This window comes from Columba livia, chromosome 3 (genome assembly GCF_036013475.1).
Source record: "Columba livia isolate bColLiv1 breed racing homer chromosome 3, bColLiv1.pat.W.v2, whole genome shotgun sequence".
Classification (NCBI taxonomy): Eukaryota; Metazoa; Chordata; class Aves; order Columbiformes; family Columbidae; genus Columba; species Columba livia.
In genome coordinates, this window is record NC_088604.1 from 42,952,739 (window position 1) to 42,968,493 (window position 15,755).

The window sequence follows — 15,755 nt, forward strand, 5'->3', positions numbered from 1 at the left end:
ACCGCGTGCCGGGAGGCCGGGGCCGTCGGGCAGAGAAGGGGCTGCCCGCTCCTCACTCCCGGGGGCGCGGCGCTCCCTGGTCCCGCCGGCGGGCCTGGCTGTGGGGTGGCGCTGCGTGCGCTCAGCCCAGAGGAGAAAGTTGGGGGCGGGCGGACGGACGCCCCAAGCCCCGGGGCAGCACTGCCGGGCTCCGCGCAGAGAGCCGCGGCGGGGAGGGGGCTCCGGCTGGGCGCAAGCAACAGGAGCGGGCGGGCGGAGCGGCGACGGCAGCCTCCCGCCGGCGGTGCGATGCAGAGCTGGCCCGGCGGGGCGGGGCTGGCGGCGGAGCTCTCCCCCTCCCCTCCCCTTCTCTCCCGCCGCCGCCTCCCGCCCCGCGGCCGCCGCTCCCCCGCGCCCCGTTCCCCCTCGGAGTTGGGTTCCAGAGGGCGGTCGGGGGAGGGGCGAGGGGCGGGGCGCCGCCGGCAGGGCGCGCCAATGGTGGGCGGTGGCGGCGGCGGTTGCCAGGGGCAGCCGCGTCCGTCAGGGCGCGGGGAGCCAATGGTGATCGGCGGCGGGGCGGGGCAGCCGCGCGTGCCTTCGCAGTGGGCCCCGCCGCGCGGGCCGGGGGGGCGCGGGCGCCGCGCGGCGCCCGAGGCGAAAAAGTAGCTGTCAAATGCGCGGCGCCTTTAACCGGCGCGATCAGTGCGGCTCGGCGAGTCATGGCGACCGCAGCCTCCAACCACTACAGCCTGCTCGCCTCCGGCTCCCCCATGGTGCACGCCGAGCCGCCCGGCGGCATGCAGCCCGGCGGCGGCTACCGCGACGCCGGCGCCCTGGTGCAGGCGGACTACGCGCTGCAGAGCAACGGGCACCCGCTGAGCCACGCTCACCAGTGGATCGCGGCGCTGTCCCACGGCGGCCCCGGCGGCGGCGGCGGCGGCGGCGGTGGCGGGGGTGGCGGCGGCGGCGGCGGCGGCGAGGCGCCCTGGTCAGCGGGCGCGCTGGGCCAGCCCGACATCAAGCCGGCGGTGGTGCAGGCGGGCGGGCGCGGCGACGAGCTGCCGCCGCCGCCGCAGCACCCGCCGCCGGGGCGGGCTCCGCACCTGGTGCACCACGGCGGCGGCGGCGGGCACCACGCGGCGGCGGCGGCGGCGGCGGCGGCAGCGGCGTGGCGGGCGGGCGGCGCGGCGCACCTGCCGCCCGGCATGGCCGCGGCCAACGGCGCGCAGGCGGGGCTGCTCTACTCCCAGCCGCCCGGCTTCACCGTCAACGGCATGCTGGGCGCCGCGCAGCCGGCGCTGCACCACCACGGCCTGCGCGACGCCCACGAAGAGCCGCCGCCGGGGCCCCCCGGACCGCCGCACCACGGCGCCGAGCACCCGCCGCCGCCCCACGGCCCCCACCCCGGGGCGGCCGGGCCGGCACCCACCGCCGCCGCCGCGCCCCCTGGGCCGCCGCCGCACCACGACCCGCACTCGGACGAGGACACGCCGACCTCGGACGACCTGGAGCAGTTCGCCAAGCAGTTCAAGCAGCGCCGCATCAAACTGGGATTTACCCAAGCGGACGTGGGGCTGGCGCTGGGCACCCTCTACGGCAACGTCTTCTCGCAGACCACCATCTGCCGCTTCGAGGCCCTGCAGCTCAGCTTCAAGAACATGTGCAAGCTGAAGCCTTTGTTGAACAAGTGGTTGGAGGAGGCGGACTCCTCCTCGGGCAGCCCCACCAGCATAGACAAGATCGCGGCGCAGGGCCGCAAGCGGAAAAAGCGCACCTCCATCGAGGTGAGCGTCAAGGGCGCGCTGGAGAGCCACTTCCTCAAGTGCCCCAAGCCCTCCGCCCAGGAGATCACCTCGCTCGCGGACAGCCTACAGCTGGAGAAGGAGGTGGTGAGAGTGTGGTTTTGTAACAGGAGACAGAAAGAGAAGCGCATGACTCCCCCGGGAGGGACGCTGCCGGGCGCCGAGGACGTGTACGGGCCCAGCAGGGACACGCCGCCGCACCACGGGGTGCAGACCCCCGTGCAGTGAACTCGCGGCGGGGGCGCCCGGCCCCTCCTCCTCTTATGCTCTTTCCCCCAACTTTTGATTGTCCTCCTTTTATTCTTACTTGCTTTTCTTTTTTTTTTTTTTTAATTATTTTCTCCTATCTTAACAAAAAAAAAAAAAAGGACAAAAAAACGCGAAAAAGAAAAAAAAAGAAAACAAAATAATGAGAGGGCGAGCGCGAATCACAGCAGACAGACAGACAGACAAAGCACCTGCACCGGACTGTCCCTTAGACGGTAGCAGGTGCGATGCTGTATTTTGACCTTTCCAGGCGAGTGCCCGTGCACCGGAATGGAGTGAGTACCGCGCACAAGCAGGCAGGCAGCGGCACCGGCAGGGCAGGCGCAGGGCGAAGCAGTTCACACAAAACTCCTTGGCTCGCTGGCGAAAAAAATACAGCACTGCCCGGCCAGGGAGGGGGCGGGAAGGGAAGAGGAGGGCGCAGCCACCTCGGGTCCCCCTCCGCATCCCCCTTCTGCCACAAAAAGGGAAGATTGCATTGTGGAATGTCGCTCGGTGTTGGCACATGCTGCTGTGTTTATTTTCTGTGGATCCCCTGTAGGAATATATGAAAAAAAAAAAAAAAGAAAAAACGAAAAAAAAAAGAGAAAGGAAAAGCTCTCCCTTTTGATGTAGACAGTATTTAACCGTACCAATTTGCACTGCAAGAAAATTGAAGTTTACATAAACAATTATTTTTTTCTTCCGCCCCCCCCCTCCCTTTCCGACCTTAATTTTGCAAACGTCTTGCATTTTCCACGGTGAGCGTTAGTCAACCAGTGACCGGTCTATAATATGTTACTGTGGTTTAGCATTTGCTTTATGTGTATATGTGAACTTTTGTTATAAACAAATCTTCTTAAATATGTGTAACGCTTATTTTCTCCTTTTACCGTAGCAAAAAGAATGCGTATATCTGTATGTATGTATACATATGCATGTATGCATAGACGTACATATATACACATATATAATCTCTCTATATACACATATATATGCACCGCCAGCTTCCATTCTCCAGAGACGTGACTCTCTTAATTGCTTAATATACGCCTTCAACGGCAAGAATGGAGTTTTGAGAAGGGAGAATAATGCAAATCGACAAAGTAAACTTCATTTTCAGGCAGTGTGGCCGGGGGCCGAGGCGCAGCCAGAGGGGGAGGAAAAAAATATTTGTAGCCCTTCCAAGGTTGTGTCCGTGCGGACGAGCAAGGCCCGCTGTGGGAAAGGCACAGACGAAACAACACGTTTCCAGAGTTTTGACGGAGAAACTGGCACTTCCTTAACAGGGAAAGGGGATTATTTAGCTTCACCCCCACCCCTCCCATTTCCCTTCCCCTCCTCCGCCGGGGGCTCCCCGTGCTTTTTGGCATCCCCGGTCCCACTGCTTGGGCCAATGTCGGCCTCCAAACTTTCTTTTATTGAGCAGTTTCGCAGTGAGACAGAGCCAGGGAGAGCCTGAGGAGCTGCTGGGCCCGAGTAGGGGGTGTCCGGGTGCTTACACCTGCGTGTAAACACACGCTGCACCCTCCTCTCCGCAGAGACATTGTGCGTTTCTTTTTCGCTTTTGTTTTTCGCTCCTTTTTTTTTTTTTTTTTCTATTCGTATCTGGCCCCCCACCCCCCACGTCCTTTGGTCAGACTGTGGTATAATTTATTGAAGGAAAGGACCAGTTTTAACTTGGGCAGCCTTGTGTCTTTCACTGGGGAATGAAATGAAGCGGGAAAAAAAAAATATGCCATTTTTCAATCCGTCTTTTTTTCCCCCTTTCGTTAATAGTTTTAAAGTGCATTTCGTGTCATTATCTCGATCGAAAACGGTTAACTTTAAAAAAAAAAAAAAAAAAGAGAAAAACCCACGGGGACAAAAAAAAAAAAGTAAAAAAAAAGGCAAAACAAAAAGCTCTGAAGGGAAGCGGGCGAGCGGGACCTCGGAGCAGCGCATGTATGTGCGTGTGTCTGCGTGTGTGTGTTTGTGTACTTATGCACACACACAGCTATGCATATACATTAGAGGAAATTTAAACTATGGTAGCTATAAATTCATAAAGGGATCATTTAGTCAGCACAAACGGGTGCTATAGAGACAAAGCATTTTTATAATCTAAAAGTTTACTTAGTTGAGTGTTGGACTGGAGAAAAAAACAGTGAAGCATTCTCTCGCAGAACTCTCCTATAAATATTGTATTCAGTAGCTAAGGCTTTAGAGTATGTTTCTCATTGTCTTTTCAAGCGCCTGTGACATTGGGTTTTCTTTCCTTCTTTCTTTCTTTCCTTCTCCCTTTATTTTTCTTTCTTTCTCCCTTTCTTTTTCTTTCTTCTTGGTAAGACAGATGATGGTTTCTAAGAGGCACATGCGTTAGCCTTTTTCCTAGTTTTCCAACAATTGTTACAAAGATACGGGCACCGAGCTTTTCTCTTTCTCTTTTTTTTTCTTTTATTCCCCCCCTTTTTTTTTCTTTTTTTGGTTTTGTTGGTTTTTTTGTTGGTTTTTTTTTTTTTTTTTTTGGTATGTATTGAGCTGCTTGTTATTTAAAGTGTTGAGGACTAGCGCCTAGTGAAGTGAATCAGATCAGGGCAGATCCAGTGGTAAAGGGAGGAAATGAACTTTCAGACACTTACTAATATGTGCGTAAGGTCAGAAAACGGAGTCGAAAGGATGTTTGAGAAAAACCTCAAACTCCAAATAGGTTTACTAAAAAAAAAAGTTACCACACAAACCTTACCACTATGTATATATGTTTAATATTTGTCATTTGAAATGCAGAAATAGTTTCAATGTTTTCTTTGTCTATTTTTCTTTTCTTTATTTTTTTTAAATGCTACCCAGGGAAATATTTTCATATCATTTTTAAGTGGCCTGCCTCAATGTATATTTATTTCTTTTAAAGCAAACAGGTTCTGGAAACTGTTTTTCTGTAGCTTTAAATGAATAGGTGAACAAAATCTATATGGGATGTAATTTTTTTTTTGTTCAGTCTCTTTAAAAATACTTCGTTTTGGTACATTTGGATGTGCTTGTGGGGAAAAATAAAAACGCAGAGATCCTTATATATTTATGTTAAAGTAATATTTTATTATCTACATAAAACAGAAATGCACAATACCTTCATAGTTTGTTCTAATTATTGAAATATCTTTATTTTATTTTTAAAGACAGCACAGATTTGCATAGTTCTTAAGATTTGGAGGGAGAACACCCCAGTACTTATACTGAGTTGAGTTCTGTATAAAAGCACCGCCATCCCTTTATATTTAATGGAAATTTTGGAATAAATTTGATGCCTATATCGAGAGGTTCCACGTTCCTAACTTCCAGGGTCTTGAAGGAGAGCCCCAGGAGCTGTGTTCATTGTGTCTCTCCGCAGATGAACCGCAGCCCTGAGTTTTGAAGCATTGATTTCTGTGCGAGTAGGGGTGTCCTGCCTTTGATGCTGGTGGGGAGATCTGCTCCTCAAGCTGGTGGTGTGTTGTTCTGGTGAAAGACATGGGGGAGAAGATACTCTCCTCCTTCCCTTTTGATAATTTAAGGTCTGACTCAAAAAAAAAAAAAAAAAAAAAAAAAAAGAGAGAGAAAGAAAAAAAGGGAAAAAAGCAAAGCAAAAAGGCGGGGCTTAATTACAAGGAGTTCTGCTTAAAAGAGGGAGGAAGGACCCGGCTGCTGGCGGGGGTGTGGTCCCGGCTGGGGTCCGCAGGGCTGTGCACCCCCGGGTCGGGCCGGGTCCCGGGCCCCGCGGCGGCGGCACCGAGCGGGCAGGGTCGAGGTTTTCACGTTCGGTGTCTGCGGCTGCGTGTGTGTAGCGACCCGGTCGGTTATACCCGCAGAGGTCCCGGCTGGGGACCAGTGGGGCTGGGGACGACAGTGCTCGCTCATGAGGCGGTGTGTTCAAGTCCTTTTTGGCCGTCTGGGTTTCCTAAGTGCAATAATATCCTGCTCTTCTCCCCCCTCTCCTTCACCATAGTTTCTAGGCTTATTAGATTTAATCATCTTTTCTAACTCCTAGTCAATATTACACTCATCCCGAACAGATTCAGCTAAATGATCTTATCAATAGTTTCGAAGAGAAGTGACAGAAAGAAGAAGTGTTTTGTGACCGCAGACGTGCTGACGGGTAAAATGTTGAAGCCGGGTATGGATTTCAAAGTCCTTGGTCAATAGCCCGCGGAGCCGGCTGCCGAAAGCGGGCAGCCTCTGCCCTCTGCAGGACACTCGGCTGGGCTCCGAGGGAATATTCTGCTTTTGACGACAGGGCCCTGCTGTCGGCGAGCGCTACCGTGTCGGGTGGGCAGGAGGTGACTTGGAGAGATGATGCCTTGCTCGGTGGGGCAGACAGGCGTCGCGGGGATGGCCGCCGAGAGCCAGTGCTCCAGGTCCGGCCGGTAGTTGTGGTGGCTCCAGGGCTGCGCCTCCGCGGCTCTTTGCCTAGCGAGAGGCTTGACGGGACGGGAGCGGCTTTTCTCGTTCTTCCCGGCTAATTGCGGGAAGGGCGGCCGGTTGGGAGGTCATTTCCCCTGTTTCCTTCTATCTCTCTTTTAAGAAAAAGAAGAGAGGTAAATGGAGTAGCCGTAGGATGCACCTTCTGCAGGTGGATGTCAGGGTGTGGAGCAGCTCCCTGGGCTCTCCCATGCTCATTCCCAGCAAGGACTTTCTGTCGTAGATCAGATGTCAACAAAAAAAAAACCCTGTTTCCTTGGCTCGCTCCTTCTGATGGAGGCCGAAACTGGAAGGCGGGAGGATTTTATCCATCCTGAAACCCTTGAGTGGTGTTTGCTTCTCTCTGTGTCCCCGGCTCTGCGGGTGAGGCAGTGGTCGGTGCCGTGTGCCCCGGGGACCTCCTGTCAGGGATGCTCTCGGGCTGGGAAACTCGCGAGAGCCTCGACGGGGCAGAGGTTCTGGTCGCCCCCGTCTCCACCCCGTCGTCTCTTTCTGTCCCTCGGGTTTTGCTGGCGGGAGCTCAGGGCTCCCCACCCATGACCCCGTCTCCAGTGCCTGGTCCTCCAGGCGGGGTTCCGGGCCGCAGCGCGCCGCGGGCGTTCGGCGGGATGGGCCCGGCTGCCTGCGCCTTCCCGGCCTCGGCCCCGATCTCCAGCCTGGGGCCGACCCCCCCGCAACTCTTCCAGCTGCACAGTTGGGGAAACCCTCCTCTCTCCTCTGCCTGCCCCAGCCCGCCGGGGCGGCTCCAGGCCCCTGACTTGTCCCCAAGCCGCGCTGCCGGGGGTTTGATGGTTCTTTTTTTCCGGCGCCGTCGGTGCGGACTTTCTCCGGTGTTGGAAGAGGACGGGTGACCCACCCGGGGAGGCGACGGCCACGGCTGGGTGACGGGGGTGGGAAGCGGCCAGAGGCAGGCTAGGACACTGGGCTTCTTCCTGTTTAAATCCCTGGGTTTAGATAAAGCCCTGGGGAGGGACGCGTACAGGGCGTGTTCCCCCCGGCCTAGGCCCGAGAAGTGCCTTGCGGGCCAGGAGGGTGGGAGTGAGGAGGGGACGATGCCCTCTGCTTCTTTGTAGGGCAGTGTCGGCCTTCTGCTGCCTTGCTGAAGGGGGTTGGATGTTGTGGTCTGTCTTGCAAAACGTGGATGTCCCATGTCCTCTGCTCCTTCTGGGCTTATCTCTTTATTTTGTGTTTCAGAAAGGGCGGGGGCCTGGGCTGCCCCTCCGACTTTAATCTTGAGATTGAAAAGAAAAAACTATTTTTCAGAGTTGCAGGCTCTTAGTTAGTATTTTGTGCTCGGGGCATGGCCAGGTTGTCGTCAGGGATGTTGCAAGATGCCCCCAACAAAGTGAATTTCACCCTGGCTCGGCGGGACTGTCGTGGTACCGGGCGGTTACTTGGAGGAGCGGGTACTTCTCTGGGGGAAATTAGAGCAGAATCAAGGAGTGCTCTAACTGAAGCGTTAAGATAAAAAGGAAGAATTCCTTCCCAGAACCGACTTTTCATCAAATTATAAACCAAACAAGTGGACTTTCCGGCAAGCGACTCCGAATCACAGAGCGTGTATTCCCACGCCGCAGCCGGTCTCAGCCCATGGCCTGACCCACGCTGCAAGTCCCTTTCCTCGAACGGCAAATGCCTCACTGCAAAGTCCGCGTAAATACCCCTGAAACTCGACCGAATGTTCTGAGTGTGCAGTGGTTTCGCTCAGCGGCCTCGGGGCCGGGGAGGCCGCCGGTGGAGGCACGGAGCCCCTTCCCCTCTCACCCCCTTCCTCCCCCGTCCCCCAAAGCCCCTCAAGGCCCCGGTCTTCCCGCAGGGGTGGGATCCTGCCCTCCCGTCGGCAGCGACGGCGAGGTAGTGGAGGAAACTCTCTTGCCGGCGCTGCCGGGAGTCGCGGCGGGTGGCTGGGAGCGGGGCCACCGGATCCCTTCTCCCTGAGAAGGGGGTGAATTTGGCCGGTGTCTGCCCGGCCCCGTCCGTGCACAAGGATCAGCCTCCAGCCAGGGCAGAGCCGCTGCAGCCAGGCTGCCTCCACCCATCGAGGGCTACTGGGCACGGGGGGCGAGGGGGCCGGGGACGTCTCCGCTCCCACGGCGGGGCCGGGGCGGTGCGGGCTCTCCCGGGGAACCGCCGGGGCGGGAGGTGACCCTGGCTCTTGGTCCCGGCTCCGAACTCGCTGCGGTTCTCCCGGCGGCCCCGCAGCGTCCAGCCCGGCCGGGCTCAGCGGTACCGCCCCGTTTAGCCCAGCGCAGATGTCAGTTTTAAGGCTTAAAAAGCGAATAGGCCGGTAGAAAGTTGGCGGCCGGTGTTTCTTCCCCTCCTCCTCTCAGGGCGGTAAATCCTGGTAGGAAAACCCGGGCAGGGGCAGCTTGTAAAAGTGCTGGCGAGACGGTTTTCTCCCTCCTCTTCCCCGTCCTGTCCCGGCAGTTGTAAGAGACTCTCGTCTAGAAGTTAGGACTTGCTTTTAGCCAGCCTGACTCATTCATTAATTCTCTTTCCCTCCTTGATTCATTCATGTCTACAGTCATTCATTGCCAAGTCCATGGAGGCATCAGCTCCTTGGTCAGTAGGGGAGACGTATAAACAAGGATGGTGCTATTTATTTCCCTCTGCCTGTGGATTTCTAAGACGTTCAAGCAGGCACAATCATTAAACTAATTTGTATTTGATTGTTTGGGCGGACGGGGGTGAATTTTATTGCACTAAGCATTCAAGCACGCACGCATCGCTGATTACCAGTATACATTAAATAAAGTTGTTTGTACACATTGTCTTACCACATATAGGCAGTCTTATTATTCTAATTACTCTAATTAGTGCATTGAAATGTTTTCTACTTGATTTGAGGAGACAGTGATTAGTTCTATTACTTCTTTTAACTCTTATTTCATGGAAAACTGTTGATGCATGTTCCAATTACCTTGTTTTTCTCTTTAATACAGCGCGGGCCAAAAATATGATGAATTGACACTGTTGGCGGGCGGAAACTTTCATCTATTTTTCCTTTAAAAAAAAATCTTGAATTTTTTAAATTTATCTCCCCACCAGACAGACACTTTCTTCCCCCCATAAGCGATCGCAAATAATTATTTCTAGCCAAAGCATCACGTTCTTTCTTTACAATTTCTTCTGCTAGTTATGGTGGTGGCATTTACTTTTTTTTTCTTTTCCCCTCAAAAACGGGGAATCTAAGGTATATTTTCTGCGAAACTATTTTATAAGTTTTAAATTAAGATTACTATTAATCGATAAGATCAATTCATCAAACGCGTTACTTCGATAGGGAGTTGTAATTAAAAGCTTAATCTCGTTTGAGACTTATTTTTTTCCTCAACACTTTCTTGAGGTTTTTTCCCCCCGTTTCCGTGGCTGTTGCCGTTTTAAGCACGGCAGAGGTAAGAACCGGAGCCCAGACCTCACCAGAGCAGGAAGGTTATTTCGTTATCAAGATACCCATCTTCACTATTGAGCCAATAGAGGTTTTGTGTCGGGTTTTGGGATGTGTATGTGTGTGTGTGTGTTTGCCTTTTGTGTTGATGTGCCGGCCACTTAAGCCCAGCAAGTGACAAAGCAGGCGGCGGGGACGGAATCTCGCCTTCCTCTCACGTTACAGACAGGGAGACTGGCTACTTCTCGGCCATAAAAACACTGCTTTTATTGTTGGTGTCTTCCCCCGCCTCCCCTTCCCGCTGGTTTGTTCAATAAATATGAATGGGTGCTGAAAAAGATACAGGAAAAAAAAAAAAAAACAACAAAAAACAACAAACGCAAACCGTCCCGTAAATTCTTAGAAGTCCAGGTCTGGAGGGAAATCTATGGAGTTACATAGGTAAATACTGGGCCCAGGCCGCTTATACTTTTAATATTTAAAGTGGGATTATAGGGGATCTACAGACGCCTTCCTAACCTTTGCCAATTGCCTATGCAAGGAGAAATCCCGCAAGATGCACGAAGGGGAGAGTCAGCTTCCCACTGCCTCTGACAAACGGTTCCGCGGTTGAGGATCGAGTGTCCCCAAGGGTCGAGGTGGTGGGGGGACACGGGAACAGAGGGGGGTTGCTTTGCGGGGGGGGAGGGTGTTGTCCTGTTTCTCCTTCCCGCAGAGCCTCGCCTCGCCCCGCTCCGTGGACCGGGTCCCAGCGCCGGCAGAGCTTCGGCCCACGGAACACGCCATCGGCCACGGCTACTGGCTTCGGGTCCGGCCCCTGTGTCGTGGGTCGGGGCCGGAGCCGGGACCACGCGTGGAGTGCGGGCGCCCCCCAGCGGCCATCGCCACCACCACTACGGGGACTCCCCCGGGAAGGGCAGAGGCACATCCCCCCCACCGCTCCAAGACCACTCTCTCTCCTTGGTCGCAAGGACGGCGGGGCCTCCAAACAAAAAAAAAGCCCCTACCCCTTTGAGTGAAACCCCCATTTTCCAGGAGTAGCGAACCAGGGACAGTCCTGGTCTCCCGTGAGTTATTTGGTGCTGGCTGGGTGCTCTCTCCTTTTGCCCAACACCACCTCAGCCTCACAGCACAACTGCGACACCTTCCTCAAGCTGATTGACAGCTGTCAGAGGTTCATCTTATTACCGGACCCAGACCCCAGCAGCAGCACTGTCTGGTCAGACTGTACAGGTTTACATCTTGTGTTTATTTTGGTGCTACCGGTTTCGTGACTACAGCTTGCCACGCTGCGTAAGGAGGTGCTGAAAATGTTAAAATATTGTGAATATCAAGAAGTCAAGCCATTCAGACATTCTGCTACAGCAGACTTTAATTCACTGAAAACAGAGAAGTGACATATCACGATCTCAGTCTTGCTAACTCAACAAGCAAATTGAGCTGAAATAAAACAAAACAAAACAAACCCAAGAAAGATTTTTAGAAAGAAAGGAGCATTCTGTGCAGAACTAATCACACTACAGCCAGCTAATACTGTAGCACTGAGCACACATGGGTAGAAAAATAACCTGTTTTCCAGCTGAACATCAATTGTGGGCCTGTCCAGATAACAGAAATAAGATGCTACACACATAGCTGGAACAGGAAAGGTAAGCAGTGGCTACACCTTCCACTACAAAGGGAGCCTGTGTCAGTCTCAGCAGTGGAGATAGTTCTGTTGACAGTAGGCAGAAAGCCACGACAAAGGTTCAGCTTCTAAAGGGAAAAGATGGCTTTGTTTCAGACACCCTTCCTAAACCAGCAGAGAAGTAAGGATGAATTTATTTGTTAATGGGGCTGGGGAGCTGGATAACACTGGCTTTTTGTATACTAATTTTGCTGAACACCTTCAGCGTATAAACCATATCCCAAAGCAGACAGTTTTGATTTTGGGTGGAATCTAGGCCCTTAACTCAAGCAGTCCCTTATTAAAATTAGGAATGTCTGGCCCTTTGAATTGGGCAAGAAAGACGCTGGAGAACCCCGCCTGCCTCTGTGCCTTGTGTAACTGCCTGAGGGAGGGAGGTGTTTTGGAGGACCTACAGAGGGGCAGCCAGTCCATTCGGCTTTGGTGCTGCCACCTCTCCAGCTGACCATACAGGCCCACCGGCCACAGGGGTCAGCCCAATTTAAGTTACATATCTATAGGGGTAGGTTAGATTTCACTTCTCTCCTGCCTATGGGCCCTGTGCACAAGGCTGAAATCAATCTCTCTCTTCCTGCCTGGCCCAGCACCATGACTCTTGCACTCCTGCCTCTGCATCTCCAGTGAAAGGGCAGAAGGGAGATCACCCAGAGTATCGCTGTGTAACCCAGTGGCTAAGCCTCACCTGCATCTTGAGTTCTCCTTGGCTTGAATTCAAGGCTTCTCACAGCATAGAATCATAGAATAGTTTGGGTTGGAAGGGACCTTCAAAGGTCACCTGGTCCAATCCCCCTGCAATGAGCAGGGACGTCTTCAATCTGTGCCAGTGTTTCACCACCATCATAAAAAATATCTTCTTCACATGTAGCCTGAATCTGACCTCTTCTGGTTTAAAACCATTAGCCCTTGTCCTGTTACAACATGCCTTTCTAAATAGTCTGTCCCCATCCTTCTTATAGGCTCCTTTTAAGTTCTGAAAGGCTGCTCTACTACCAGATTAGGACCTAATGCTTACCTAGTCAACTAAGGTTAGCTGGAGTCTAGACCAAATCTAACTTTTTGGGTGTTGCTGGGGAAACTCTGCAGAGTCCAGATTTTGTTCACCTGAAGCGGGATTGCAGCAAAGCAATAGGTCAGAAGCCAGTGTTAGAGCATCCGGAGAACGTTTACACTAAGCAATGTAATCAGCAGATTTAGGAGCCCTCCAAGTGGGGTAGTGCTTATTGCAATAAAGCAGAGGGAGACACAGGGACTTCCACATGCGCAGCTTCCCCAGCTGACACCACAGGAGCACTCGGAGCCCTGACCTCAGGCTAAGGTTGCTGTTTCACCAAGTGATGCTGTGTTCTCAAGCGTTCAGCACCTACTAGTCCTAAACACATGGCCACAGGCTGCAGGAAGCCCTGTCGTTTAGACGTCCCAAACATTTTCTATTTAAGATTGAATTCAGCAGAGTCCAGAGAATCTGGGGTAAAATGACATGCTGTGGAGTTTGCAGGAGTCCTTAGAGGCAGCAGCTGCGACAGCAGCACATGTAAAACATGAGTAACAGCTTCATTGAAATGTCACAGTCCTAACCCATTACCCAATACAGAAGAGCATCCCAAGTGAATATGGTCCATTTTTTCATTTCTGTTAGTTTTGAGACAAAAGATAGCATTGCTGTTTCTCGACCAGAGGGAACAGCCTCTCTGGCTTCCCTGGACAGGTCCTGCTCTTCTGTGCGAGCAGGGCCATGACAGGTAACAACTAACTGTCCAGCAGATGAAAAGGTGCAAGAAGGAGCTAGAGTTCCCTCACTCTTCCGAATTTAAACTCATTATGTGTAGGAGACTTCTGGGAAAGAGTTTTTTATGAGGAAACAGTGTTGTTCTGAGATATCAAAAACAGCTAGGGAGCAAGGTTGTACACTTTCTTGCAAAGAGGAGAGTGTACATTTTCACGCAGTCTCTTACACTGCTTAAGGAAAAAGATCTGGTTTTATTAATAAACTGCATTCGACATTTTTAGATTATAAATTGTGGTAACAGTGAAAGTACGGTACGGTACTTGCCACAGATGAAGGTGGTTCATATACTGATGTGTGGCACTAAAATGCTCCAGTTCGGAGCCACAGCTGAATACGGCAGCTCCAGCTGCCAGGGCTCAGGTTCAGTTCCTGCCAACTGGAAGATGTAAAAAACACCTCAGAACTGTGTATTTAGGAAAATGCAAGAAGGTGGGTCGTTACCCTACCCCCTCACAACTGCCTTCTTGCTATCAGGTAGCAGATAGCACCTGATCTTTAGCTGGAGATGGCTGATCTTGATCCGTGCCTCCTTTCTGAAGATCTGCCACTTTGAGTGGTGGAGGCACAGATGTGAAAGCCTCTTCGCCTTTTGGAGAGCAGCAGCACACCCATGGATCAATACTTTAACTTGAAAGCTGCTGCCATTCTCTGAAGAGACTGAATTATTTAAAAATATATATTAAAAAAAAAATGGAGCGGTATTGTAGATCTCTAGGTTTGATTGGTACCCACTGTATTTTGCTCCTACAAATCCTTTCTCTTAGCGAATTCAAAGATAATGATTTACTCTTGCATAACATTTGTTTTCCATGCATCTCATTAGTACGTGATACAGTAAATATTACCTGATCACACACAGATGGAAAGTGATTTACAAGTTTAGTACCTTGTCCCCACATCAACTGGCAGGAATAGCACTGACAATGACACAGTTCAGGGTGCCCACCTGAAGGCTCTGTACCCACCTGTCACTTTTTTTCCCTTCCCCCATCACTTTAAAAGATTAGTATCTTATACTCAACCCCAGGTAGCATTTGCAGACCTCAAAGAAAAGATGTCTGCTGGAGGAATAAAAGTCTATCAATGCATTGCACGGGAAAAAAAAATTAAAACGCTGAAAATAGCACGTCATCACCTTCAACGAACTCTCCATATGATGGTCAGATAATTTTGCACGCAAACCCTTTACAATTACTAAACAGAAGTGACTGCAAAAATGCAGTAAAGATTTCTCTAAACAGAGATATCACATAGGAAGTTCTCTAAAGTTCATCCAAAAGCACATGCATTGTACATCTTTTCAAAATGCCCAATTAAGCAGTTCAGCACTCTCACATTTTACTGTAGTGACTGCAAGGGAACAGCTGCTCCCAGCAGCAGCAGCCCAGGAACAGGTGTTGGGAAGTGATAGCAGATACCAAATCCAACCATCTTCAGTAGGATCTTGATGAAAGAACGAGAACTGCTTGCATCAATCACACTTTTTTAGATGTAATGCATCTTTTAATTTTAATTCCTGTTCCAGCTTTCATTAATTCTGAGCTGCTTTGGATAACTTTTAGCAACTGTTAAAACGACTTAGACAAGGCACTCTTGATCCCTCTATGAGAGGCCTCCTGTGCTAAAACAACAGGTCCCCAAATGGTTACATTTAATATTGGATACAGGTACTAGAAAAAATAACTGAAGTGGATTGCCAATTGCATTTTCTGACACATCCAGTATAGTTTTCAAATGCAAGCTATTTAATGTCATTATCTTCTTTTTCTTTTCTTTTTTTTTTTTAACTTTTTTTTTCGACTTGGAGCCCTGAGCTTGTAGTCAGTTAAAAGCCTAATCCTAAACACAATTTATCCTTTTCACCAAGGAACTATGCAGACTCTATCAGTGGGCTCCAATCGCACTTGGAGACCTATTGGCATGAAGTTTAAACTTAAATTGTCTGAGTATTTGCATCCAGAAAGATGGACATGATTACAAAAATGCTGCTGCACTTATTTTTAACTTCTAAAGATGTTTAGCAGTTAAAAACCACCTGGTCACTGCATCAGGGCATTTTTATTGCTGGTTCTTCAAAACTGTGAGGGGAAGCATTACGTTAAAATCTGTTTGTAAAAATAAATGCCTGCATTGTATGTGATGCCATTTGATTTTACAAGTGAATAAAAACAGTTGCAGCATGCATGGTATCAGATATACAGTGTTCTGTTTAAACTCCATGAAGATTGTCAATTACATGTTAAAGTAACAGAGACGAGTTCTCATTTTTGAATGTTTTCATACAACATTACTTTCCACCCTTCCTCCCTCTGGACATATAACATAAAATTACGTGAGTACAGAGAACATGTAACTGTTTTAACTTCCTGGAATAATAATGTACTCTTGCCAAATAATAATGTAATACGATGTCTTACAGGCTCTCAGGTATTA

The 15,755-nt window shown here is 51.0% G+C and overlaps 1 protein-coding gene across 1 annotated transcript; it reads left to right on the forward strand.

Annotated features, from left to right (window-relative positions):
• Positions 1-563: 563 nt before the first annotated feature.
• On the forward strand, positions 564-5,132 carry POU3F2 (POU class 3 homeobox 2). Its single transcript, XM_005515995.3, has one exon. The coding sequence runs from the start codon at positions 699-701 to the stop codon at positions 2,007-2,009; it is 1,311 nt and encodes a 436-aa protein (XP_005516052.2). The 5' UTR covers positions 564-698; the 3' UTR covers positions 2,010-5,132.
• The last annotated feature ends 10,623 nt before the right edge of the window (positions 5,133-15,755 follow it).